This window comes from Saccostrea cucullata, unplaced genomic scaffold, assembly GCF_032062105.1.
Source record: "Saccostrea cucullata isolate Sc308-1 unplaced genomic scaffold, CSIRO_AGI_Scuc_v1 ctg1342, whole genome shotgun sequence".
NCBI lineage: Eukaryota > Metazoa > Mollusca > Bivalvia > Ostreida > Ostreidae > Saccostrea > Saccostrea cuccullata.
In genome coordinates, this window is record NW_026931225.1 from 195795 (window position 1) to 223677 (window position 27883).

Below are 27883 nucleotides of genomic sequence, written 5' to 3' on the forward strand. Positions count from 1 at the left end.
TTTAAATTTTAATGTGCTTTCATGTTAATATATATTTCAGACATTGAAGAATTATCAAGGCCAATGGATAAATATTGACAAGTTTAAAGTCGATTTTCCTTTTAGCTACATAGTGGAGTCTTTGCAGCATATCGTGAGAAATACAAAATCTCAGTCAACGAACAAGATCTACGAAATATATTTCTCTAAATTCAGAGACTGGTGTTCGAAGCATTCATTTACGCATCTTCCTGCATCAGCGTCTACTGTCGCTATTTTTGTGGGAGGTTTGGTGCAACAGAGGGTATCAACGTCGGTTCTGGAAGCGTATATCTACAGTATAAGTCGGACTCATGAATTTTCTTCAAACTTGAATCCATGCGAGGATAAGTTCCTTTGTGATGTGTTTATTGTGTTTTTCTGGTATGAAATATTCTATTATGTGATACCAATTGGGAAAGTGCTCACATCGAAATTGATATTCCCAGAAGCAAAACGGATATCTACAGGAGAGGAAATTCGGTGATATACGAAAAAACTGGAAACGATTTGTGCCCTGTGTTTTGGTTAAACATCGATATGTCTGAGATGGATAAGTCTTCCAATGATTACATGTTTACAGATGTAAATTTTGTAAAATCCCTCAATAAATGCAAAGTTTCAAATAAACTCAAATCTCTGCCATATACAAGAGCTAGGAAAATATTGTTGTCTTCTTTAAATGAAATTGGCCTTGACAGTTTTAAATATGCTTTACACAGTTTACGTAGCGGCGGAGTTACAGCCGCTGCTAATGATAATGTGTCTGTTCGATTGCTTAAAATACATGGTCGGTGGGTCACGGATAAAGCCAAAGACGGTTATATAAAAGCCAATCTTGAACATTAAATTCTGGTTTCAATGAATCTTGGATTATAAAATTATTTTGATTTGTTGCACCTACTGTCCTTTGTTTAATGCGATTTGTAACGAACGCAACAATCCTACAGTATATTCTTTTTCTTTGTTTTTCAATAAATTAGTCAAGAAAATATTTATTTGCGGAGGAGTGAAACGAGGGAGAAAATAAATTTATTTCTTTACGTTTTTACTTCGGTATTCTCCGTGAAACTTCGAAACTTAAGAAAACTGGTTTTTCATGCACGAGCGATTTAGCGCTCACTATAAATACTTTTACCAGGAAATGTTCGATTAATGCGACGTTCGTTACAAAGAATCGCAGGTTGTTTTGTGTCTTTGGTTTTCCCTGCCCTCCCAGCCCTTGCATTGTTTATCGTGTAAAATTTATTACATGTAGTTTGATTTGTATGTTTTGAATAAAAATGCGATTTGTAACGAACGCAACAATCCTACAGTATATTCTTTTTCTTTGTTTTTCAATAAATTAGTCAAGAAAATATTTATTTGCGGAGAAGTGAAACGAGGGAGAAAATAATGAGAATGAAAGTTTTGCTAATTGGGATACTAAAGAACAAAATAAATAGGGAACTAAAATATTGCCCCGGGTGAGGATCGAACTCACGACCTTCAGATGGCCCTTGTGTGATTATGAGACTGACGCGCTACCTACTGCGCTACCGAGGCACATGACACCTCTTAGCACACGTTTTGAACACAACCTTATACCTGAACCTGTTTAAACTGAATATTAAAAACTCTCCAAAAATCCTAAGAATATATGCACATTTTCTATGATATAAAAATGTTCATTTCAGTAAACTTTGTTAGTTACATCACGAAAATTAGAGAAATACACTACCTTTATAATGAGTTGCCTCATTAAAGAACAAGATAAAATTAAATCCTTTGATTTCACCTTGAGAGAAGGGGTTGTCCAATTCAAATGTTTTCTGTCAACTCTCTCCTTGTAATATCATTGAAAACAAAGTGATTGAACAAGAGTAAATACCTGCAATTATTTTAGCTAATGATTGGGAAATATATTGTTTTTAACATTGGAAATCTCACATGATATTACAAAGAAATTTTGTATCTTCGTTTTAGTATGTGTAACTTTCGTCAAGAAATGTACATTATTGTCAAACACCTAATGTATGCTTTCCTCAGATGAATGGGCAATTCAATTCTATGCAACATTGAATGAAACACATGGAATTATTCCTGGTTCATTTTTTCCCCTTTAGGTCTGCGTATCATGGTTGGCATTTTATCTTGATGCAAAATCAACGATCATACACGTGGGTATCACATGTTGGAAAGCAGCCTACACACCACCCAGGAAGTTTCGACATACACACCTAAAAAGAGTACCCTTTAATTCAGTTGGATACTTCTGCTCAAGATGTGATATACCTAGTACATGAGTCCAACTTTTATACTGTAGATTTATAAAAAGAGATGCCGAAAATGAAAAAAATTAAAAAGAAATTGTCACTCTCTATATAGAACTGTAATTGAGTAAGTTCATTTTGATTGGCTATTTCCTTGCGTAAGACCTTTATATATAAATGTATATATATTTGAAAATTTAATTGTCCCTATCTTTCTAGAAGCAGATATGCTTTTGTTTTTCTGCAGACATAACTTACGTGTGTTTAATCAAGCGGGTCCAACTTTTACCCAGAAACCCTAGACACACACACGCACACACAGACAGACAGGCATGGATTGAAATATCAACTTCCATCTTATGTACGTGGAGTCTCCTTAATAGGTTTTGTTATTAAAATGATGAAAAAAAAATACCCAAATGTGTTCAGAAATTGGAGAATCCGGGTATCGATCCCGGTACCTCTAACATGCAAAGAGAGCGCTCTACCACTTGAGCTAATTCCCCATACGTACACAATGTGTGCTAAAGAGATGTACAATATTAGGATCGGGGGTTGAATTTCGATTTGAAACCATTATGGAACAATCTCTTCTAGTGCAAAGTCACCAATTTCAAATGGGAGGACGATTCCACGAAGAACCAAAAACTTATAGGAGCAAATAATGGAAATTGAAATATTGGACGGGGTTCAGGCTTTTATTTGCCTTGCTGAAACATCCTCTCCTGAAAATTGGATACCTGTCTTCGATAGATTGAAAATGACAACAATTCAGTGTGACGGGATAGGGTATTGAACCACAAAACCTTCCCCTTTTGACCCGAATATCCCATTCACCCACCACTTTCTCTCCCAGTAAAAAAGTATCAGTCAATTTTCTTGTCATAATCCATTGAAATGACCGCAAAAAACTCGTACAGTATATATATCCATTTGGAATCTGAATGAAAAGTACATAAAATGTCTGTCTTACCCGCAGGGCCGTAGCATTTGCTACATTATTGCATCTAATAAAGTGGGCTTATAATGCTTTGTCCACTTTCTTGATATTTGGACAAAAGGACTTTCATCAAAGAAAATATTTTCGCCCACGTTGGGACTCGAACCCAAGACCCTCAGATTAAAAGTCTGATGCTCTACCGACTGAGCTACGCGGGCTTATAGCCTCTTTAACAGTTAATCATTTTTGCCTAGTACCTGTACATACATTTTATAACAAATCTTATGTCAACATGGTTTTCTGATTGATTTGAACCACTCAAAAAAATCCATTTCATTGAAATTTGAGGTATTGTTTTTTTTGTAATTGAAAGAGAATTTAGATTAGTGAATATTTTAAGGATATTTTGAATTATTACAGCCGCCTTCCATATGCATATTCGAATGATCAACCAAAGTAAAATGATGAAACAAATCGAGAGGGTCGTCTTCCACTTATTATTTGTATCCATTTGATCCCACCTCTGATGTTTTGGAGGTCCGTGTTTGCTCTTCCCCTGTTTTGTATTGTTTTAAGGCCTTTTGATCTTGAATACTGTTCGTAATCTCCGTATATTTCATTTATCTAAACCTTGAACTTATAATTTTATAGTGTAAAGGCAGCCATCTTAGGGATTGCAGCTAGTTTCGAATCTGACATTTGAACCGGAATATTTCGTCTACTATTTTTAATATTCAAATACTCACTTATAAATGCATTAATTCATTTGCATAGCACGCATAAAACTTTAACGAAACTACCACCTTTTGTCTTTTGTTGAAAAGTGTGCATTTCGAAAAAGAGTTGGGTATCAGGGACAATTTCTGTGGACCTTTGAAGATTCCTTATGTTTGTTTTTTTTTTTAAATGTATTATTAGTTTTTTTTCTTTTTTTTTTAGCTATTTCTCTGCATTTTATATCAAGACATCTAATGCCTCCGTGGCCCAATGGATAAGGCACCGGCCTCCTAAGCCGGGGATTGCGGGTTCGAGTCCCGCCGGAGGTTTTCCATTTATTTTGCCTCTCACGAGATCGCAGAGGTCTCCAACAAACGTCCTCACAATTTTTTGTAGCTATACATGCTACTAAGAATGAAAGTTTTGCTAATTGGGATACTAAAGAACAAAATAAATAGGGAACTAAAAAATATTGCCCCGGGTGAGGATCGAACTCACGACCTTCAGATGGCCCTTGTGTGATTATGAGACTGACGCGCTACCTACTGCGCTACCGAGGCACATGACACCTCTTAGCACACGTTTTGAACACAACCTTATACCTGAACCTGTTTAAATTGAATATTAAAAACTTTCCAAAAATCCTAAGAATATATGCACATTTTCTGTGATATAAAAATGTCCATTTCAGTAAACTTTGTTAATTACATCAAGAAAATTAGAGAAATACACTACCTTTATAATGAGTTGCCTCATTAAAGAACAAGATAAAATTAAATCCTTTGATTTCACCTTGAGAGAAGGGGTTGTCCAATTCAAATGTTTTCTGTCAACTCTCTCCTTGTAATATCAGTGAAAACAAAGTGATTGAACAAGAGTAAATACCTGCAATTATTTTAGCTAATGATTGGGAAATATATTGTTTTTAACATTGGAAATCTCATATGATATTACAAAGAAATTTTGTATCTTCGTTTTAGTATGTGTAAATTTCGTCAAGAAATGTACATTATTGTCAAACACCTAATGTATGCTTTCCTCAGATGAATGGGCAATTCAATTCTATGCAACATTGAATGAAACACATGGAATTATTCCTGGTTTATTTTTTCCCCTTTAGGTCTGCGTATCATGGTTGGCATTTTATCTTGATGCAAAAAGGAGGAAAATATTCAGAATCAGCGATCATACACGTGGGTATCACATGTTGGAAAGCAGCCTACACACTACCCAGGAAGTTTCGACATACACACCTAAAAAAGAGTTCCCTTTAATTCAGTGGGATACTTCTGCTCAAGATGTGATATTCCTAGTACATGAGTCCAACTTTTATACTGTAGGTTTATAAAAAGAGATGCCAAAAATGAAAAAAAAAATAAAAAAAGAAATTGTCACTCTCTATATAAAACTGTAATTGAGTAAGTTCATTTTGATTGGCTATTTCCTTGCGTAAGACCTTTATATATAAATGTATATATATTTGAAAATTTAATTGTCCTTATCTTTCTAGAAGCAGATATGCTTTTGTTTTTCTGCAGACATAACTTACGTGTGTTTAATCAAGCGGGTCCAACTTTTACCCAGAAACCCTAGACACACACACGCACACACAGACAGACAGGCATAGATTGAAATATCAACTTCCATCTTATGTACGTGGAGTCTCTTTAATAGGTTTTGTTATTAAAATGATGAAAAAAAAATACCCAAATGTGTTCAGAAATTGGAGAATCCGGGTATCGATCCCGGTACCTCTCACATGCAAAGCGAGCGCTCTACCACTTGAGCTAATTCCCCATACGTACACAATGTGTGCTAAAGAGATGTACAATATTAGGATCGGGGGTTGAATTTCGATTTGAAACCATTATGGAACAATCTCTTCTAGTGCAAAGTCACCAATTTCAAATGGGAGGACGATTCCACGAAGAACCAAAAACTTATAGGAGCAAATAATGGAAATTGAAATATTGGACGGGGTTCAGGCTTTTATTTGCCTTGCCAAAACATCCTCTCCTGAAAATTGGATACCTGTCTTCGATAGATTGAAAATGACAACAATTTAGTGTGACGGGATAGGGTATTGAACCACAAAACCTTCCCCTTTTGACCCGAATATCCCATTCACCCACCACTTTCTCTCCCAGTAAAGAAGTATCAGTCAATTTTCTTGTCATAATCCATTGAAATGACCGCAAAAAACTCGTACAGTATATATATCCATTTGGAATCTGAATGAAAAGTACATAAAATGTCTGTCTTACCCGCAGCATTTGCTACTTTATTGCATCTAATAAAGTGGACTTATAATGCTTTGTCCACTTTTTTAATATTTGGACAAAAGGACTTTCATCAAAGAAAATATTTTCGCCCACGTTGGGACTCGAACCCAAGACCCTCAGATTAAAAGTCTGATGCTCTACCGACTGAGCTACGCGGGCTTATAGCCTCTTTAACAGTTAATCATTTTTGCCTACCTGTACATACATTTTATAACATATCTTATGTAAACATGGTTTTCTGATCAATTTGAACTACTCAAAAAGATCAATTTCATTGAAAATTGAGGTATTGTTTTTTTGTAATTGAAAGAGAATTTAGATTAATGAATATTTTAACGATATTTTGAATTATTACAACCGTCTTCCATATTCGAATGATCAACCAAAATAAAATGATGAAACAAATCGAGAGGGTCGTCTTCCACTAATTATTTGTATTCATTTGATCCCACCTCTGATGTTTTGGAGGTCCGTGTTTGCTCTTCCCTTGTTTTGTATTGTTTTAATTGTGGTTCTACGAGAAAACCAGGCAGAATTGTAAAAATATCAATTTTTAAGGTACTTTTAAATGTCATTATTCCATTAAATATTGATAAGGTACACATCACTGATAAAAAATCTTGAGGTGAGAAAATTGATAGCTTGTTCTATTTATAGTAACCGGGCCGTCATTAAAACCAGGAAAATAAAGCACAAGAAAGGGCAAATAAAGGGGGAATTTCATTCAATTTCAATGCAGCATTAGAGCCAAAAGCAATCATTTACACATAAACTACTTATTTCATATAAAAATTCAAGATTATAAATTATGTTTGATAATAAAAGATTTCTTGTCAAACATGCAATGTTGCCATAGCAACCCGTCAGAAATGTCTCTTTTGAGAGAAATATCGTTTCGGATGTAAAGGTACCATAAAAATCTTCATATTAAACAGGGTTTGGACGCTTATTATTTTTAAATTCAAAATTAATTAAAAAGTAAAGTATGTTTGAATTCTCTATGCAATAGGATTTGTTTGGGTTTTGAGAAAATCTGTCGTTTTTTGAGTAGTTAATCAGTGTTAAATTATCAGAGAAATTTGGGTAAAAATTAACATAAACATAATAAATAAAAGACAAATGTTGCTTATTAACTGATTGTTATTTTTCATTAATGTTAATCTTCTTCTCAAGAATGACAAAGCCATAATTCATCATATTTATATGGGAGCGTGCTCAGGTAGTGTAGATTCAATTTTGTTCAAATCATGACCCCCGGGGGTAGGGCGGGGCCAAAATGGCCGACCAAAGTTTTACATAGAAATATATAGGAAAATTCTTTAAAAATCTTCTTCTCAAGAATGACAAAGCCATAATTCATCATATTTATATGGAAACATGCTCAGGTAGTGTAGATTCAAGTTTGTTCAAATCATGACCCCCGGGGGTAGGGAGGGGCCAAACTGGCCGACCAAAGTTTTACATAGAAATATATAGGAAAATTCTTTAAAAATCTTCTTCTCAAGAATGACAAAGCCATAATTCATCATATTTATATGGAAGCATGCTCAGGTAGTGTAGATTCAAGTTTGTTCAAATCAAGACCCCCGGGGGTAGGGCGGGGCCAAAATGGCCGACCAAAGTTTTACAAAGAAATATATAGGAAAATTCTTTAAAAATCTTCTTCTCAAGAATGAAAAAGCCATAATTCATCATATTTATATGGGAGCGTGCTCAGGTAGTGTAGATTCAATTTTGTTCAAATCATGACCCCCGGGGGTAGGGCGGGGCCAAAATGGCCGACCAAAGTTTTACATAGAGATATATAGGAAAATTCTTTAAAAATCTTCTTCTCAAGAATGACAAAGCCATAATTCACCATATTTATATGGAAACATGCTCAGGTAGTGTAGATTCAAGTTTGTTCAAATCATGACCCCCGGGGGTAGGGCGGGGCCAAAATGGCCGACCAATGTTTTACATAGAAATATATAGGAAAATTCTTTAAAAATCTTCTTCTCAAGAATGACAAAACTATAATTCATCATATTTATATGGAAGCATGCTCAGGTAGTGTAGATTCAAGTTTGTTCAAATCATGACCCCCAGGGGTAGGGCGGGGCCAAAATGGCCGACCAATGTTTTACATAGAAATATATAGGAAAATTCTTTAAAAATCTTCTTCTCAATCATTTTCTAAAAAATAGCAAATTCATGATTGGTCATGGGACTACTTTTGGATTTAAAGTTTACAATAAAAAGCCATTTTATACTAGTCCTACCCTTGGTGGCCGTGGTTACTAAAAATAGAAATTTCTGTGAAATTCTTTCAAAATACTACTCCTTCTACATTTTTGGTCTGATTTCAATATAACTTAGCACACAAGTAGACCACACTAAGATACATAATTCTGTGTATCAATTTTGGATTTTGATGAACGATGTCGTTGCTGCTAAAAATCAGAATTTCTGTGATATTCTTTCAAAATGCTACTTCTCCTACAGTTTTGGTCTGATTTCAGTATAACTTGGCACACAAGTAGACTACACTAAGATACATAATTCTGTGTATCGGTTTTTGATTCGATGAACGGTGTTGCCGTTGTTACTAAAAATAGAAATTTCTATGATATTCTTTCAAAATGCTACTCCTCCTACAGTTTTGGTCTGATTTCAGTATAACTTGGCACACAAGTAGACTAAACTAAGATACATAATTCTGTGTATCGGTTTTTGATTTCGAGGAACGGTGTTGCCTTGGTTACTAAAAATAGAAATTTCTGTGAAATTCTTTCAAAATGCTACTCCTCTCACAGTTTTGGTCTGATTTTAATATAACTTGGCACATAAGTAGACTACACTAAGATACATAATTCTGTACATCGGTTTTTGATTTCGATGAACGGTGTTGCCGTGGTTACTAAAAATAGAAATTTCTGTGAAATTCTTTCAAAATACTACTCCTTCTACATTTTTGGTCTGATTTCAATATAACTTAGCACACAAGTAGACTGCACTAAGATACATATTATATTAATTCTGTATTTAGGTTTTTGATTTCATTGGATGGTAATGCCGTTGTAACTAAAAATAGAAATTTCTATGAAATTCTTTCAAAATGCTACTCCTCCTACAGTTTTGGTCTGATTTCAGTATAACTTGGCACACAAGTAGACTACACTAAGATACATAATTTGTTTTTATCAGTTTGATTTCGATGAACGGTGTTGCCGTTTCTACTTAAAAATAGAAATTTCTGTGGAATTATTTCAAAATGCTACTCCTCCTACAGTTTGCTGATTTCAATATAACTTAGCACACAAGTAGACTACACTAAGATACATAATTCTGTATATCGGTTTTTGATTTCGATAATCGGTGTAGTGGTAAGTAAAATCAAATTTATACTTAAAAACTCTCAAAATGCTACTCCTCCTGCAGTTTAAGTCTGATTATAATATAATGTGGCATGCAAGTAGACTATACTAAGAACATAAAGAGACTTAATCAAGGATCATTATTCTTTTTATTGCTGTGGTAAAGTTTCAATTCCCAACTGCTTAAGAACTTTTCCCTTCCATTGCTATAGACAAACCAGTAGAGCTTCAGTCTCGACAGAGACTTCTGGTTGATTTCAATGAACGGTGTTGCCGTGGTTACTAAAAATAGAAATTTCTTTGAAATTCTTTCAAAATGCTACTCCTCCTACAGTTTTCGTCCAATTTCAATATTACTTGGCACACAAGTAGACTACACTGAATGCATAATTCTATGCATCGGTTTTTGATTTCGATGCTTTCAAAATACTACTCCTTCTACATTTTTGGTCTGATTTCAATATAACTTAGCACACAAGTAGACTAGACTAAGATACATAATTCTGTTTATCGATTTTTGATTTCGGTGAACGGTGTTGCCGTTGTTACTAAAAATAGAAATTTTTGTGAAATTCTTTCAAAATGCTACACCTCCTACAGTTTTGGTCTGATTTCAATATAACTTGGCACACAAGTAGACTACACTAAGATATTTAATTCTGTGTATTGGTTTTTGATTTCGATGAACGGTGTTGCCATGGTAACTAAAAATAGAAATTTCTGTTAAAAAATCTCAAAATGCTACTTCTCCTGCAGTTTAAGTCTTATTATAATATAATGTGGCATGCAAGTAGACTATACTAAGAACATAAAGAGACTTAATCAAGGATCATTATTCTTTTTATTGCTGTGGTAAAGTTTCAATTCCCAACTTCTTAAGAACTTTTTTCTTCCTTTGCTATAAGTACAAACCAGTAGAGCTTCAGTCTCGACAGAGACTTCTGGTTTACCTAAGGAACATTATCAGGACCCACTTTAACAGACAGGAACATTTAATGGAGTATTTTTGTCCCCCGCTTGAAAAGTGGGGGATATTAATTTGGGTTTGTCCGTCCGTCCGTCTTTCTGTCTGTCTGTATCGCTTTCGTTTCCACACGATATCTCGAGAACCCTTTGAGCTTTTGCAATGAAATTTAGCATAGCAACTCCCTATGGACTAAAGAAGACCCCTATTAATTTTGAGGTCAAAAGGTCAAAGGTCAAGGTCATAAATAAGCAAATTCTGTCTGTTAAAACACTTTCGTTTCCACACGATATCTCTAGAACCATTTGAGCTATTGCAATGAAATTTTATATAACAACTCCCTGTGGCCTAATAAAGACCCCTATTGATTTTGAGGTCAAAAGGTCGAAGTTCAAGGTCGTAAATTTATACATTCTGTCTGTGTGTAAAACTATTATTTCCGGGCGATATTTCAAGAAGATTTTGAGCTTATGCAATGTAATTTATATTAAAACTCCCTAGGACGTCTCTCGCCCCTCTCAAAGTGCCCCGCCCCGTTTGTTTTATTAGTATTTATAGTATTAATTACATGTCGCTATTTTTAGCGCAGGGGCATGAGGAGAGTTATTGCGTATAAAACAGGTTCTCGGTGGACTTTATGTTCTTATTACATCTATTAGAACTGTTTAATAAAGGCTAAATAAATCAAACACCATGGATTGTTTAAAATTTTGAGAATACCAAACATGAAAACATGAATATATACATGTATGTGACTCCACTTCCGCATATACTTCAGGCCAGGTAAAGCGATTCCGTGGTCCAGTGGTTATGTCTCTCGCTTCAAATGTGAGAGGACCCGGGATCGAATCTCGGTCGAACCCTTCTTTTTTTTTCTTTTTTTCAAATACTTTTTTTTTTTACTAAATGATAGTATTCAGCATGTGAAATGAAAAATTTATGAGGTTATAAAATCATCATTACAGTGTTATAAAAATTCCATATAAAAAATTTTCTATGCACATAATGAAGAATAAGCATCTTTATATGCATATTGACATACATATATTTTATTTGCCTCAGTATACATGTATACATTTAATAATTCTACAAATTCAGTCAGGGGGAGCCGACTTTTTCCCTGAGCGGGGGACACGAATTCTCTGAATTAGCTTGTTATTTAATTATATCCGACGTATATTTGTCCTCCTTACTCTAAAGTAACTATGCTTTCCTCTCCTTGCCCCAATATTCCACCTTATTCCTATCATAATCTTATTGTCTTTATTTGCTTATTGATTTTCCAGCTAATAATGTTGTTATGATTAATATGTTCTTAAATTTCTGTGATTATTGCATTGCATTGGGCGTGCTTGATTTCTCTACACCTTACTACACCCGATGTGGACGATTTACACCTAGCTACCCATAATTACCCTTATAACTAAATATCTAGTCATAGTCAAATACATCTAGAGACTTTATCACCCAAACTTGCAAAACTTATTTCTTATATTTCAAATTATGATGATTTTCATTTTCCATAAAATGCACAATACATGGTCCACTAAATTACTAATAACAAATTTATCACAATTAACCTATCAATTACTTGATAGTAAACTCAAATACATGCAGAAAAAGAAATTCTGCAGTTTTACCATCTCGTCATTTGTCAGCCATATTGAATTTTCGATGTAATTACCTACACATGCCCTGCACAGGGTGTAGAAGGTGTACACCTAAAGTGTACACTGTTGCACTTGATTATTAGTGTACATTGAATTATTGCTCATCTTCTCTCAGTTATGTGTTTTCAAGGACTTTGAGAAGGAAAGAAGGGGGAAGACCAGGGCAAACCAAGAGAAGAAGAAGAGTCTTAAGGAGTGGGTAAAAAGCTTTTTTTTTTGCAATTTTCAAATTTTCTTTATGCACTTACCGGTATTCATATCATAGGTTCAAAAGGAATTACTTCTGTGGCACAACAGCAAGACCATGTTACAATAACACTGAGCATCCCAAGCATGTTTTGATTCAAATTAGGTTACATAATTATTCCTTTTGGACTAGGATTAGTAAAAATATGAATTAAGATTTTTAGCTCTACTGATCAGAGACCAGAAGAGCTTATGCGATAGTAATGTGTCCATCGTCTGTCTAGCTGTCTGTCCGTCTGTCTGTAAACAATTTTTCAAAATGCTGCTCCTCCTACAGTTTTGATCCGATTTCAATATAACTTGGCACACAAGTAGACTACACTAAGATACATAATTCTGTGCATCGGTTTTTAATTTCAATTTCGATGAACGGTGTTGCTGTGGTTAACAAAAAGTAGAAATTTCTGTGAAATTCTTTCAAAATGCTACTCCTCCTACAGTTTTGGTCTGATTTCAATTTAACTTAACTAACAAGTAGACTATACTAAGATACATAATTCTGTGCATCGGTTTTTGCTTTCGATGAATGGTGTAGCCATGGTTACTAAAAATAGAAATTTCTGTGAAATTCTTTCAAAATGCTACTCCTCCTACAGTTTTATTCTGATTTCAATATAACTTGGCACACAAGTAGACTATACTAAGATACATAATTCTGTGCATCAGTTTTTATTTTGATGAGTGGCAAGGATAATTGTTTTACTTATTGCTGTTTTAAAGTCTCAAGTCCCAACTGCTACTTTTATCTTCCTTTGTTTTAAGTATAAATCAGTAGAGCTACCGTCTCGACAGAGACTTCTGGTTTTTCTTCTAATGACAAAATCAAGGTGACCCAGGTAAACATTTTGGCACAAGGTCTTCTTGTTCATTTTTAATAATCTTTGGATTTTTCTTTGTTAACAGGCAGAAGATGAGACTGATCTCAATCTATCAACAAGACTGTGGAGAGTGAGGATTAACTGCTGTCTATTGTAAAATTGATGGTAAGACAGTTGTCAAGCTCTAGCTATACCTCCCATTATGTGAATTAGAGGAGATAATGAGTTAGAGGAGATTAATTATGATTCTCTCATTATTTGAATTTCTAGTATCTTTTTGTTTATTATAGACAGGGGTTATGCTGTCAGGTTGATTCTGTTTCCAAGAGCAGGTCATCATGATTCAGTGAGAACCCAAAGAGATCAACTAGAACCTGAAAATAAAGGTAAGACACAAGCTGTACAAACTCCTACTCTGTGAAAATATGTTGGCTCTTTTTTCATTTATTAAGATTTTATTAATATTTTTAGCTCTTCTGAGCCAAAGGCCCAAAGAGCTAATGCTATGGCCATTTGTGCGATGTGCATCGTGCAGTGTGCAGTGTGCGTTAACTTTTTAGAATATGGGCCATAACTCAAGAACCCCTTGGCCAATCATTGTCAAATTTGTCACAGGGTATCCTTGGCCCAAGGGCTACCTTTTATACTAAAACTAGGGTTGGGACCTTAAAACAAGGGGAGATAATCAGGAAAATAAAACCAAAAGTACTGGTTGCTAAAAAATCTTCTTCTCCAGAACCATAGGGCAGATTTTCACCAAACTTACATACAAGGATTAGGATATGTTGAAGATTAAAAATTGTTCAAGGCATGACCCTGAGGCAAAGGGCATTGTCTCAAGGTCACCTTAAAGTTATCCAAAATTTACACTTCATAAAAACGGTGATATTTTGCTTACTATAAAGATTAGGACCATCAAATCTTGTAAGTTGATGCATCATGTTAACACAAAAGTAGGTCACAATGACCTACTTTCTAAATTTTACGGGCTTTTGTTTTCAAATTGATTTGGAGGCATATTTTGTACACTTTAAGGCCTATGATCATCAAACTTTGTCAGCTGATGCATCTTGGGTCTTTAAACAAGGTCAACTTAAAAGTAGGTCACTATGACCTACTTTTTGAATTTTATAGCTCATCTTTTGTAAAACATTTAATCCCATTATTTCAGATACTGAGAGGTTTAGAATCACAAATCTTGTAAGTTGATGCATCTTGGGGCCTTAAAACATATTTATGAAAAAGTAGGTCACTGTGACCTACTTATTGTATTTTGCAGGCATTTGTTTTCAAATTGTTTTAAAAGCATATTTTGAATACTTTCAGACCTATGATCATCAAACTTTGTCAGTTGATGCATCTTAAGTGTTCGAAAAATGTCAACCAAAAAGTAGGTCATGGTGACCCACTTTTGACATTTTATGGCTATATTTCAGTATCTTAGGTACTTTTTGGCTTAGAATCATCAAAATTTGTCAGTTGATACAACTTGGGTTTTCGGAGAATGTCGACCAAAAAGTAGGTCATTGTGATCTAGTTTTGACATTTTATGGCTATATTTAAGTATCTTAAGTACTTTTTGGCTTAGAATCATCAAACTCTGACTGTTGATGCAACTTAGGTTTATGGAGAATGTCAACCATAAGAAGGTCACAGTGACCTACTTTTGAATATATGAGGTACTTATTGGCTTAGAACCATCAGTCTACTAATGCATCTTGAGTCCTCAGAAAGTTTCAAATCAAAAAGGATGTCATCGTGACCTACTTATGGTATTTTATAGCTGTATACTGATTTCAGAAATATCTTCAGTCCTAACTGGCTAAGAATCATCAAACTTTTTCAGTTCTTGCATCTTAGGATACTTAGAGTTAGAGGCTTCAAATAGAAGTGATAGACTGTACAATTTATCAGAAGAGCGATTCAAGGCCCTTGGGCCTCTTGTATTTTCATAATTTAGAAAAAAAATGTTTGTTTAACCTTACACCTGTGCAAATCTGTGTACTATGAATTCAAAATTCAATTTCATTTTATTTTAACCTGTACCTTTATTTCCACCGTAAAATCTTTCATCAATGCATAACATATCAGATTAGACAGGCTTTACTGTGAACATAGTTTGAGAATTATGAAGCAGTTTTTAGCTTTCAATCAGAAATTTCAATTCTAGTCCTAACAAATATCTTTTTTATTCACTGTTATTAAACAGATATTGAGGCTCCAGTGAATGACTGGAAAAACAGAAACAAGGTAATTTGGTTTTGTCTTCAGTTTTGCATGAATTTGAATTCCGAAGATTTTTAAGATATGACATTTTATTTATTTATTTAGTTAGTTTTTGTTCATTCATTTTATATAAAGGAATGTTAATGCCCTCTTGTGCATGTTTAGCATGTTCACTGAATTCTCTGTTTTGTTCTTTATCCTAGACAGACACAATTGCCAAATAAAAAAAAAGATTATTTGAAATTAAAAAAAATTGTAAGACTGCTAAAACAAAAACAAAATTGGTCTCTTTTCAATGAATTAGTATTTTATTTTCAAAGGAACATATTCTGAAAGCTAGGGAAGAAAATTACCAAGAAAGATTAAAAATATTTTTTAAGTTTCGAAAGTATTAAATTAACATGATTAATAAATAAAGTACTATTGTGGAAAACTGAGCTTCTACTAGATGGTACGTGTACTAGTCTTTTATTTCCTAAAAAAATAAGACATTGAAAGTGCTAAAACAAATAAGTTATTATTTGAAAGCATTGTGCATTGTCATGCTTGGACCTACACTGTAGATGGGGTTGGATGGGTAATGTTGGAGGGTCAGAGTGCCCCTCCTCCAATATTGAGTTATTAGATTGATAAATTTGAGAATAAAGTTAACATACATGTATAATAACCATGAACCCTATAGAGACTCAAATTCCCAGTAAAATTGTAAAAAAAAAAAGAAATTAGTATAAACATACATATTGATGAAATGAATGAGACACTTGGTAGTCCCATATGGAAAATTACAGTGAATAATGCATACATGTTAACTCTCCCGATTTAGGCGGGAGTCTACCGCTTTTTCACTCCATCTCCCGCCTACCGATTTAATTAAGAAATCTACCGCTTTTCTACAAAAGCTGCGTCTAAAGTATTTTTGGTTCGCTTTGGTATCCATTTTTGAAGCCACTCTCATAAAATCTCGCTGGATATCGCGTGATTTGACTCGGAATCATACAAAAGCTTTTTTTGTACATAGATTTCAAGCACGGATTTGACAACGACAACAACATAAGACTACCACTGATTACATTGGTTACGATAAATTAATCAACATCCCTGCCATGAAAAAGGAGATGCAGCTTTTAAGAATTAGATGAAAACATTTGACATCGTCTTTAAAAGCACAGAAGCTCACAACTTTATCAATAAAGTCAATAGAAATCACTCGATTGACCACGCCATGTTGCACATCTCTACTTTCGTTTTCGGTCATCGCGGGAAATCTGATTTATATAACGAAAGATACAAACTTGTTTTAGATCTAGATTAAACCATGCGATCATTTGTTTTGTTTAAAAACTGAATGAACATTCAGAATTATTGCTTCTAGGCTATTTCAGCAAAGATCACTCTTCAAAAGGCTAAGTAAAGCAGCCAATCCAAGCAAAATGATGAGCATGAAAAAAATTGAATTTGTACAATTAATGTCAAACTTAAGGTGTTTCTGTCTTCTTATTGATATTTAAGATTAATTAGTGTAGGTACCTGATTTCATTTAAGGCTTATAATATACATGTATATTACATGAAAGATATCGATAATCCAAGCGTTAAACAACACGCGCGCAATGCTACCCCTTTTGAGGTCTGAATCTCCCTCTTTTTCATCACAATAGGTTAACATGTATGAATAATGATCCTTCTACCAAAATTGTCAAAGAAGGCTCAAGGTGTTCTCATTTTAAATATCAATAAAACATTATACATTTATTGACTGTGTTTGAGGGCAACATGCAGTTTGTTGGACCCAAGAACCAAACTGTCTGCCGTTACTCAGTCAATAAATGTTTTTTTAAACCTTAAGTTTTATTTCATTATTTTTTTCCTTTTTTTTTGGACACACATGCATTTTGTACTGTCTGCCATTATGTAACACCCGGTCCGTCACTGTTGTACAACAAGGAAAGAAAATGAAATTAAGCTCTGCCCATTCTGCAACGTACGCGGTCTGACATCCTACTCGGTGGCCAAACATCGATTATTTTTTTGCCCGATCAGCAAAACATTAGAAATGTTAGACTTTTTTACGCATAGATTTGTATTAAGAACAAATTTTCAAAGGTAAAACAATGAGCCCTCAATTGATTTAGGTAATGGTATAGATAAAAGAAATTTTCTAAAAAGAAGACATTATCAAAATATTAAGAGTTACTTTGTAAAAACTACTGTCTATCTTTAATTAGGGTATAAACCGGTGTATGCTTCAATTAACAAGGACAAGCCAAAGAAGAAAGGTAAAAATTAGATACATGTATAGTGGGAGTGTATTTGCACTTTATAAATATTAATTGATTAGAGTTCAATAGTTGAATAACAGACTGTATGCAAAGTATTTTATTTTAACTTAGTTATAGGAAATGGAAAAACAGAGGATGATTCAAATGAATCGAATGAGGGTAAATTTTTTTCTGGCTTAAAAATTAAAATAGCTTACTTTTAATTACAATACTGAGAAGTAACTTAAAGTTTTTATTTAACTAACTTTAAATGCTGAAAAGTAATGTGTTTGTTGAAACAAAGGTTAAATGCTTTCTTAAATTACCTTATTTTCTCTGCGTCATTTCACTGCTTACAGCTTTTTAAAAAAATCTTTTTCTTAATCAACCCTGAAATCATTTGCTTATTAAGGATTATACATAACATGCACATAAAAAGATACTTGGGGATATAGATTTCTAACTGATTTTATACAAGTGAGGTAGACCTTAAAAAAATCCTTTATTATGAAGAAACTAAGTTGTCTTTGCTACTGAAATATGAAACGTGTGCTGTTATTAATTAACTGCATAATTCTGTTATCAAAAATTCAGCACAAATTTTCCAAATATTACTTCACTATTTTCTTAGTGCCCATGCAAATATTATCGACCTTTATTCAAGTAATGCACATGGATGTGCTTGTATGCTATGAATTGCCAATTTAGGGGAAAATTATTTGTCCTATATCTTTTATTTGTAGTTAACCAAATATCCCATTTAGGGTTTGTCTAAGATAGATAAGTAATTCAAGAATGATTGTTGTCAGTTTGATTTGAAATTCAGCTATTTCAGCAAAAGATTTCCAAAAGGAGAAATAACTTTCAACAAAAATGTGTGTAATTTTTGAGATTTTTTTCCAAACGACAATCAATTTATCTTCTAAAAATAGATAATGTCTTCCAGTTTTTAAGATATAGTCTTCATAATCATTTAGGGTTTATTCAGAGCATCAAACTATTTCACCAGCGCTTGTGTTTTTGTGCACACTGTTATGTGATTCCAACTATTTTAAAGAAATTTTTGATATCGTTTGGCATTTTCCATAGGCCCAAGATTTTCAAAAAGACTTACTTGTGTAAAATATACAAAATAATAATAAAAAAATAAAGCTAACCATCTACATTATTTATTTGTACTTTATTGGGGTAAAATAACATAAGACTTAGTATTATCCTGTTATTCACTTTTATGCGAAATTAGGCGACCTCTTGCCATATGTATGCTACCAAGTTTCAACAAAATGTGTGAGAACCAATTTCCAGCACATTTTGATTCTTCACAAGAATGACTTTTAAAATGCATTATGTAATGCTATATTGTAGAGCTGCATCTTAACATTTTTATTTTTTATATTTTTATTTTGTAAACCATATGTTAATTTGAGACTTTCATTTTTTTAGAATTCAAAATATATGTTTTATAAAGTCATTAACTAATTAGGTGATTCAAAATATATTTATATATATTATAAAACAAGCTTTTAAATCCATACTTGGCTTATTTGTCTCATCCCTGTCTATCCTACTTTCCCCTAGCCAATGCTTTTTCTTCATATCCTAGATTATTACAACATTAACAAATAACATTGTTGCATCCACTATTAAAAAAATTAATTATTTCAATAGTGTTTGAGGATGAATTTCAAAACTAAATCCAGATATTATAAAAATGTTGAAATAACATGCAGCAATGAAATACTGGTAATTATGTTCGTTATTTCAATCAAGTACTAATATTTACATTCGCTGTGTTTTTCTATTAAGCCAGCTGAGCAATTGAATTGAATACCATTTTCGTGTATACCCATGCATAGAAATTAGGGATGTCAACGAGTACCCGGTTAACCGGGTACTCGATCGAACGTCCGAGTATCGAATACTAAAAATGGTACTCGGTTACTCGGATGTATATTTTTTTCTTATTTCAAAATTCACATTTTTATCAAAAACGTATCAAAAAATAATTAAAATATGCATACAGTAATTTGCGGGTCGTCATCAACTCCTGTAAATCACCGGTTATGGCCTCTGGCCGTGTATAGACAGTAATTAGTGACCAATTACCTGGCATACAGGTGTTCTTACCTATCGTGGTCCTTAATTATAGCATGGATGGCTTCAATTATTTTTTCAGTGATTAAGTATGGTCTGCAATTTTATCTTAAAATCATTTTAAAATTATTTAGCTGATTCGCGGTAGCAAAATGGGACATGCAGAGAATTGCTGCTACCTAATTTAAAGTGAAAAAATGTTTAGAAATAACCAAAGATTATTAAATGTTGAAAGTCAGTTTGGGTAGTAAGTTTAGTCTAAGTGTATGCAGAGGAAACAACCAACATATGTAATAATATAAGACTAGCGATCCCAACAACGTCCCGACGTTCCTTTTCTTTTGTTAGTTTAATCATCAAACCTGCGCAACAGATTGTTCTCCTATTTATTGCGTTGATCAAATAAATCCTAAAGAAGAAATGTATAGCATTTGTAAGTTTTCGTGTATTAATCGTGCATTTGTGTTTTTTTAATAAATATAAATTTAGTACCCCAAAATCCCTCTGAATCGATTTTTATTGGTATGTATTACAATCATAAACGTGAAAAATCAGCTTTGGGGTTTAACAGAGCTTAATGTAGCTCAAGAACACACTTTTATTACAATTTACCGAGTACCCGGGTACTCGATCGGAAAAACATTCGAGTAACCGATTATCAAATATTGCCCGATTTGACATCCCAAATAGAAATACATATACACGGAGAAACGTGCGTCAACGTGACATCACAATAATGCTACGGTGACTTAAGTAAAAGTATAACGTTACAGGGCAGCGAGAAATTTAAATATTTAGTATATTTTTGGTGCTTCCAAAGATGTAAAATGTAAATAAAAGGAATGTTTTTAAGTTTAGTGTGAATTATATGGGGTGTCAATCACACAGACTTGCACGTAGGCGTATTTTTTCATGAAGCACTAGGTCGCTTCATAAAATATGCCTATGTGACAAGTCTTTGTGATTCACACACCAATAACTCATTCAAAACTTAGAAAACATTCCTTTATTAAACAACACCCACTATTGAAATAATAAAAAAATAGGGTCTATTTATTTTAGCAACAAACTTCTTCAGCTGTTAGTCAAGCATAAGCAGGTTATGTTATTTTTCTGCAATATCTGCATGTAATACATGTCCTAGACAAAGAAAGACAAACATTTTATGTTTATATTTTACAAGTATCTGTACAAGTAATCATTAAAATTATGATGAGGTACATGTAGACTTCATACGATATTATCGATATGTACGTCATTAAAAGAACAACTACTCAAAATATCTGTACAGGTGCTTTGCTTAGCTGTATTTACAGATTGATAAACGTCAGTGGGGTTCTTTAGAAATTAAGGAGAACATATTCAGTGGTTGTAAAATATTTAATATTATTAGCAAGGATAAGTATGAGAAAGAAAAAAGTCTTACTAGTATTGTTTTTAATTTTCAACAAAACGTAAGCGTAAATAACTGAGTAAAGTTTATTTCTTCATAACATAGGTCATATTTCAGGAAATCCACAATTTGAATATTTATGAATATGTTAACAATGCAAAATAAACAAATTGAAAAAAAAAAAATGTATGAATGGAAACTATTTTCTTAATTAAAAGATTCAGAATTCAGACGGAAGAGTTTTCCTTTACATTCTGAGGGTTGGAAAAACTTGAGTGCTATTTGAAGTGATGAGAGCATTTATTTTATGTTAGTTTTCAATTTTGGACCTTTCCTAAATCAATGCACAGAAACTCGATTTACAAGGTATCTCATTTAGAACAATTGCATTGATCTAACAGTGTTAGGCTATACAGCTAGGGGTATATATAACAGCTGACTGATTTCTAACCAAATCGTTACTTAATCGGGACTTAAGAACCCTCTCTACACTGCACAATAAGGAGTTCTGATTCAAAGGTATTTTTCTGCAGTTAGAGTGATCTACCCTTAGATATAAATTCTAAAAAATAAAAATTTACAATATATTACTCAATTTGTAATGAATTAAAGTATTCTAAACATTTTAAAAGGCCAAGATAAATTAACTGAACGTGTTGTTTACATGTATTTTCTCCACTGAAGTAATTAACAGTGATTTGTATTCACTTACACTGTGTTGTCTTTGAACATTTTTCCCAGGGGTAAATGCCACGCACCATATGGTGAAAATTAAATAAATAAGCTCAATATTAACTCTTTTATACAATATATTTTTCTCCATGTCCAAAAAATATTTTGCACTTGTGTAGAGAGGGTCCTTAAACAAGAAAGGAGACTAGCTCTGGTTAACGACTTTACGTGATAATTCATTGGTCATAATTTAGCACAATATACAGTAATCTCATTTATCCATGCTTTACCGCAAACGTGGTGCTTTACAGGTTCTCAAACAATTGAAAACTTTTGCTTAAGAAGTGTTCAAAGGCAGCGATACTTAAGGTAGTCCGATCCTCAGCTTTATAAAATAAGCAGTTAAATAATCAAAAATACTCATAAAAGTATCTTTGAATCCACAGAGTTATGTTAATTTATTCACAATATTTCTTTTAAGTTAAAGATTAAAGTTAATCATCATGATCATATTATATAGGGAAAATCGTCGAATCTCCAATATTTTTGCAGAAAAAGCGAATAGGAATATCAGCTGTGCATTTTCTAATTGCAAATTGATCAACAAATACATTTTAGGTTAAAAAACGATAGGTATCCAGGCATTCAGAGAAATTGTCATGATTTTTATACTTTTTTGGTAATTCTTGTCTCCTATTTCCGTCATGTATTCTATAATACTTAGTGTAAAAGGCTTTTGGTATCATTGCAAAACACCACAAATCACTTTTCATTGCATGTAATGCTAATAATTATTGGTATCTAAGGCTGGATTCAAGAAAATCTTATTTCTCTAAAACTATAATATTTTTTTTCCCTTTTATAGGGTACAAATGTCAACTTTTATAAGACCTTTTTTAAGACTTCAAATAACCTTGAATCTTATGAAGATGAATGTAATGAAAATTGTTGCATGAAAAAATTTCATTTTCAAGCTTCATTTTGATGCATTTCAAATTAAATATGAATTTTTGGAGTTATCCTTCCTGGCTGAGGATCGGATATCCTTAAAACCTTTTTTAAAATCTTAAACAGGGTTTGCTTTTTAGCTCACCTGAGCCGAAGGCTCAAGTGAGCTTTTCTGATCAAAATTTGTCCGTCGTCTGTCGTTGTCGTCGTTGTTGTAAACTTTTCACATTTTCATCTTCTTCTCAAGAACCAATGGGCCAATTTCAACCAACTTTTCACAAAGTATCCTTAGGTGAAGGGGATTTAAGTTTGTTCAAATGAAGGGCCACGCCCTCTTCCAAAGGGAGATAATTATGAATTAGTGAAAAATTAATGGCATTTAAAAAAATCATCTTCTCAAGAACCAATGGGCCAAGAAAGATGAAACTCATGTGGAAGCATCCTCAGGTAATGTAGATTCAAGTTTGTTCAAATCATGACCCCCAGGGGTAGGGTGGGGCCACAATGGCCGATCAATGTTTTACATAGGACCATAAAGGGAAAATCTTTAAAAATCTTCTTCTCAAGAACCACTGGTCCAGGAAAGATGAAACTCAAGTGGAAGCATCCTCAGGTAGTGTAGATTCAAGTTTGTTCAAATCATGATCCCCAGGGGTAGGGTGGGGCCACAATGGCTGATCAAAATTTTACATAGGAGTATATAGGGGAAATCTTTAAAAATCTTCTTCTCAAGAACCACTGGTCCGGGAAAGATGAAACTCATGTGGAAGCATTCTCAGGTAGTGTAGATTCAAGTTTGTTCAAATCATGACCCCCAGGGGTAGGATGGGGCCACAATGGCCGATCAAAGTTTTGCATGGGAGTTTATAGGGAAAATCTTCTTCTCAAGAACCACTGGGCCAGGAAAGATGAAACTCATGTGGAAGCATCCTCAGGTAGTGTAGATTCAAGTTTGTTCAAATCATGACCCCCGGGGGTAGGGTGGGGCCAGAGACAATGGCTGATCAAAGTTTAGCAGTATATAAGGAAAATCTTTAAGAATCTTCTTCTCAAGAACCACTGGGCCAGGAAGGATGAAACTCATGTGGAAGCATATACAGCTAGTGTAGATTCAAATTTGTGTAAATCATGACCCCCGGGGTAGGGCGGGGCCACAATGGCTGATCAAAGTATTACATAGGAATATATAGGAAAAATCTTTATAAAAATCGTCTTCTTCTCAAGTACTTTAAAGAAATCATTAGTGATAGTATAGGAAGAAAATGTTTTTAAAAAATCTTTTTATCAAGAACAGCAAGGTCATATGCTGTATTAATATGAAGGCATTCTAAAGTAGTATTAAATTCAAGCCCCCCCCCCCCCCCATTCAGTAAACTTTTTAGTTCTGATCTGATTTGTGTTTTTTTCGATTTGCTTTAGACGATTTGCTCAGGTGAGCGATGTGGCACCTGGGCCTCTTGTTAAATGTTTGATATATTAATACATTTATAGATTTATTAACTTCCGACTTTTTCGTCTATTATAATGGATGACATGTTTTCCATTGTATTTACTTAAAAACCATTTCACAATAATCTTATATTACCAGGGTACATTTTAAAAGCCGCAGTAAAGAACTTTAATTCTCCACAATTTGAAATCAAACCAAAAATTGGGCTTTTTAGGCGCTACTGTATATTTTATATGACCTATTTCATTGAAATGGTGTCTCAAACAACTATCAGTTTTTCCTCCAATGTTTGCAAGAGAGTAGAATTTAAAAAATTATTCCTATAAAGCCATTTTATTTCCTGGGGCAAGTACTGGTGTTCAAAGTTCCACTGGAATAATGACCCTTCCAAAGTCATCGTGTCCATCAATATTTTACAGACTAGATATAAAGCATCAACGTTTATGTTTTAGTCACACTACGAGAGCAATCAAGCTACATTAATAAGTAATAGAGGTAGTGGAATATGTACATAAAAAATGTGTTTTGGAAAGTTAGACCTTTGATATAAATTTGTCAATGCTTTATATCCAAGTAATTTAAAATTCAAAAGATTGTCTCCATTCATGTACATGTATCTTGTACAGTTGATAACATTTACATGTGCGTGCATACTTAAGTACAATGTATCTAAAATGTGTTTCCGTGTTTAAAAGCAAAATATCTTTAAACAAAAGTGAAATGTTTAAAATTTATTGATTGAATATTTTACAGAGGAAAGGAAAATAAAAATAAGAAAGCTCACCATTCTTCAGAAGTACCTGGTTCACATCTTAAGGAGGGAGATAGATGCCAAGGATTTAAAGGAAAAATCCATCATTCACTCTAAATCCCTTGGGGAACATTTCACAGAACCGGTCCTACAGGATCTTGACAATGTTGAGACGTCTGATGATTACAGTAAGCTGGACATGTCCCTGGTATTTGCATTACTAAGAAACTTCTGTGTAAACATCAAACCACCGACGAGAGGCTGGGATTATGAACCTCCAGAGGATGAAGAAACAGTTGGTGCAGACATTGAGAGGATCCGATCTCTGTGGAATAAATACTGTGATAATAATTTTGACTTTAAGAATTTAGATGATGTCTTTAACAGAATGAAGAATAAATACGGAACTTTAGCTGTTCAGAATGATCCAGAATCAAAATGTAAGGCACAAGATGAGATGGAAGGTTTTTCGCAGATAAAAGAAAAAATACAGAGTGAGTATGAAATAGAGACCATTTTTTTTATTGCTGAAAATACTGTTTTAAAAATTTCATTGCTCAGTTTTGTAGAAGTGACATTTTAATTGTTAATGTTGATGAAAAAGTGCAGATTTTTTGTAGCGTGTTTGTGTATATATTTGCCTAGGTATTAAGCTGAATCCAGACTGCTATGCCGAGAAAGGCATTGTGGTGACTAAAGGGATAAAGTCAGCACTTCAGCTTCTTGAAGATGGGAATGTCGTAATCTGTAAAGGAGCCCTAGGTTGTGGTAAAACTCATACTTTAAAAGCAATCCAGAATAAATATACAGAGAAAGAATGGAAAGTAAGATGGATGGAGGAAAACTTGCTTCCTCTAGAGGAAAATATGGAGGATAAAACGATTCTGATTTGTGACAATCTTTTTGGAAGTTTTGGTTGTAATATATTTTCCTCAAGTAGAATAATAAGTTTTGAAAATTTACTGGAGAATATGCGTGAAAAATCAAGGAATACCAAAGTTGCTGTTGGAATCCACCAACATGTATTTGATGAAATCAAAAAAATTCATAATCTAAAACTCCTTCAAAATAAAAACATTACTGTTGATTTAGACAAACTAACAAAGTCAGAATTGCTGCTTATATTGAAAGAGCAACAAAAAGAGGGTCATTGTAAAACAGATCCAAATTGTTGGTTTAAAACAGTTGATACCACCAATGTTCTGGATAAACTTAAAGAAAACCAGGGCAATATCGGAAGCCCTTTTCTTAGTTTGATATACTGCCATCATCATGATTTATTTTCTGATGTAGCTTTCACCAAAGCCCCTCTTCAGACATTGACACAACGATTTCAGAAAATGAAAAGTGATTCAGCGATGGACTATTACATCCTTGTTTACTTGATGTGTGTTAGAAAACACGAATATGGAAATGAATTGCCCGAATGGATAGGTTCAATTAATGCATTTTTAACCAAAGAGTCTCTGCAGAAAACTGCTACAAACTTGCCTGGGTTCGTACGAGTTGAAAATGGTAGTGTAACACTTCGTCATGAAGTTCTGAATATAGCTTTACTCAAAGCTACTGCATATGCTGATACAGATTTCTTGCCAGTTGTCCAGAAATGTGATCTAGAAATCTTACTACAACTGATGAGACCTGCTGAGAGCGGCAATACTGAATTCAGCTGTTGTTTTGCTTATCCTGAGCCAGATAACACTAAATACAGAAACATCGGCAAGTTCTTAGTGAAAAGATTTGCTGATGCATTCAAAACAAACTGGGAAAATATGGAGCACCCACTGAAAAAACATGATTTTTTTGTTAAAAAATACAAGCGTTATTTATCAAGTAATCCCAAACAAAAATGAAAACTGTTAATGAAGACTCAATATGGGTAATAAAAACATAGAAAGAGAGAAAACAAGTTCACTAAAACATATTTAATGAACATTGGAATGTTAACATCTTATTTAGGTTTATTTTAATTATGTCTGATTAATTGTCTAAATGAAAATTAAATTTTTTTTTTTTTTATTTGTTTTTAAGATACTATTTGGACATATGTTTAAACATGTTAATTAAGAAATAAGATATCATTTTTAGAGTATCATTAGGATATGACATGAAATCGGTCACGTGATCAAATTCTATAACGCCCGAAGGCCGTTATAGTAGATTTGATCACGTACCGACTTCATGTCATATCCCATTGACACTCTAAAAATGATATTTTATTTCTTACATTTATATTTTTATTTCTATTCTCATTACAAAGACAAAATGCTCTAATTAGACTTTGTTATTGGATGCAACATAACGTATAAATACGACGTCATATGACGTCACAATCAAGACTTTCCAAATGTCTCGTGCAGTTTGCTTTCCATACGCAAGAAAGTCTGATCATGTGACCGACTGCATGTCATTAAAAATTGAATTTCATTTTTTAGTATTGTCATATAAGGAAAGACATTGGCAGTTGTAAATATATACTCTTTAATCTTAATGCTTAATAAAACTCGATTTCGATCTTGAAGTGAATGGCCAAATGTGATAGTGTATTTAATTTTCTTCATTCAGTTTTCTTAAAATGACAAAATACTTGAAAATCCAAGAGGGCTTTCTTTTTTCATGGTACTTACTGCAACAAAATTTGCAAAGATCATGTAAAAATTTTGCATATGTCATTTTCCCGTTTGTGTGTAGCTTTACAGTAAATGCATTGTCGTCAAGAGGACCTTAATGTGTAGTATGCTTGTGCATTTCTATACTATTGTAATAAAACGGTTTTATTTCAGTGCAATGTAATAGATATACTATAAAACACTTTTTATCCGGGGAAAA

The 27883-nt window shown here is 33.4% G+C and overlaps 1 protein-coding gene and 6 non-coding genes across 7 annotated transcripts; 2 read left to right on the forward strand and 5 right to left on the reverse strand.

The window, feature by feature from the left end:
* Positions 1 to 1476: 1476 nt before the first annotated feature.
* Positions 1477 to 1563, reverse strand: Trnam-cau (transfer RNA methionine (anticodon CAU)). The gene is given in 2 exon segments: positions 1477 to 1512; positions 1527 to 1563. It is a non-coding gene; the product is annotated as a tRNA-Met (tRNA).
* A 1371-nt stretch (positions 1564 to 2934) lies between these two features.
* Positions 2935 to 27883, forward strand: LOC134231871 (uncharacterized). The gene is made up of 8 exons (XM_062713838.1): positions 2935 to 3059; positions 4150 to 4253; positions 12283 to 12398; positions 13349 to 13409; positions 13554 to 13649; positions 17714 to 17764; positions 25057 to 25548; positions 25700 to 27883. Exons 1-8 carry the CDS (start codon positions 2935 to 2937, stop codon positions 26905 to 26907), a joined length of 2253 nt encoding a protein of 750 aa, XP_062569822.1. The 3' UTR covers positions 26908 to 27883.
* Trnak-uuu (transfer RNA lysine (anticodon UUU)) lies at positions 3356 to 3428 on the reverse strand. The gene has a single exon. It is a non-coding gene; the product is annotated as a tRNA-Lys (tRNA).
* On the forward strand, positions 4184 to 4256 carry Trnar-ccu (transfer RNA arginine (anticodon CCU)). Its single transcript has one exon. It is a non-coding gene; the product is annotated as a tRNA-Arg (tRNA).
* Positions 4401 to 4487, reverse strand: Trnam-cau (transfer RNA methionine (anticodon CAU)). Its single transcript is given in 2 exon segments — positions 4401 to 4436; positions 4451 to 4487. It is a non-coding gene; the product is annotated as a tRNA-Met (tRNA).
* Trnaa-ugc (transfer RNA alanine (anticodon UGC)) lies at positions 5652 to 5724 on the reverse strand. The gene has a single exon. It is a non-coding gene; the product is annotated as a tRNA-Ala (tRNA).
* Positions 6296 to 6368, reverse strand: Trnak-uuu (transfer RNA lysine (anticodon UUU)). The gene has a single exon. It is a non-coding gene; the product is annotated as a tRNA-Lys (tRNA).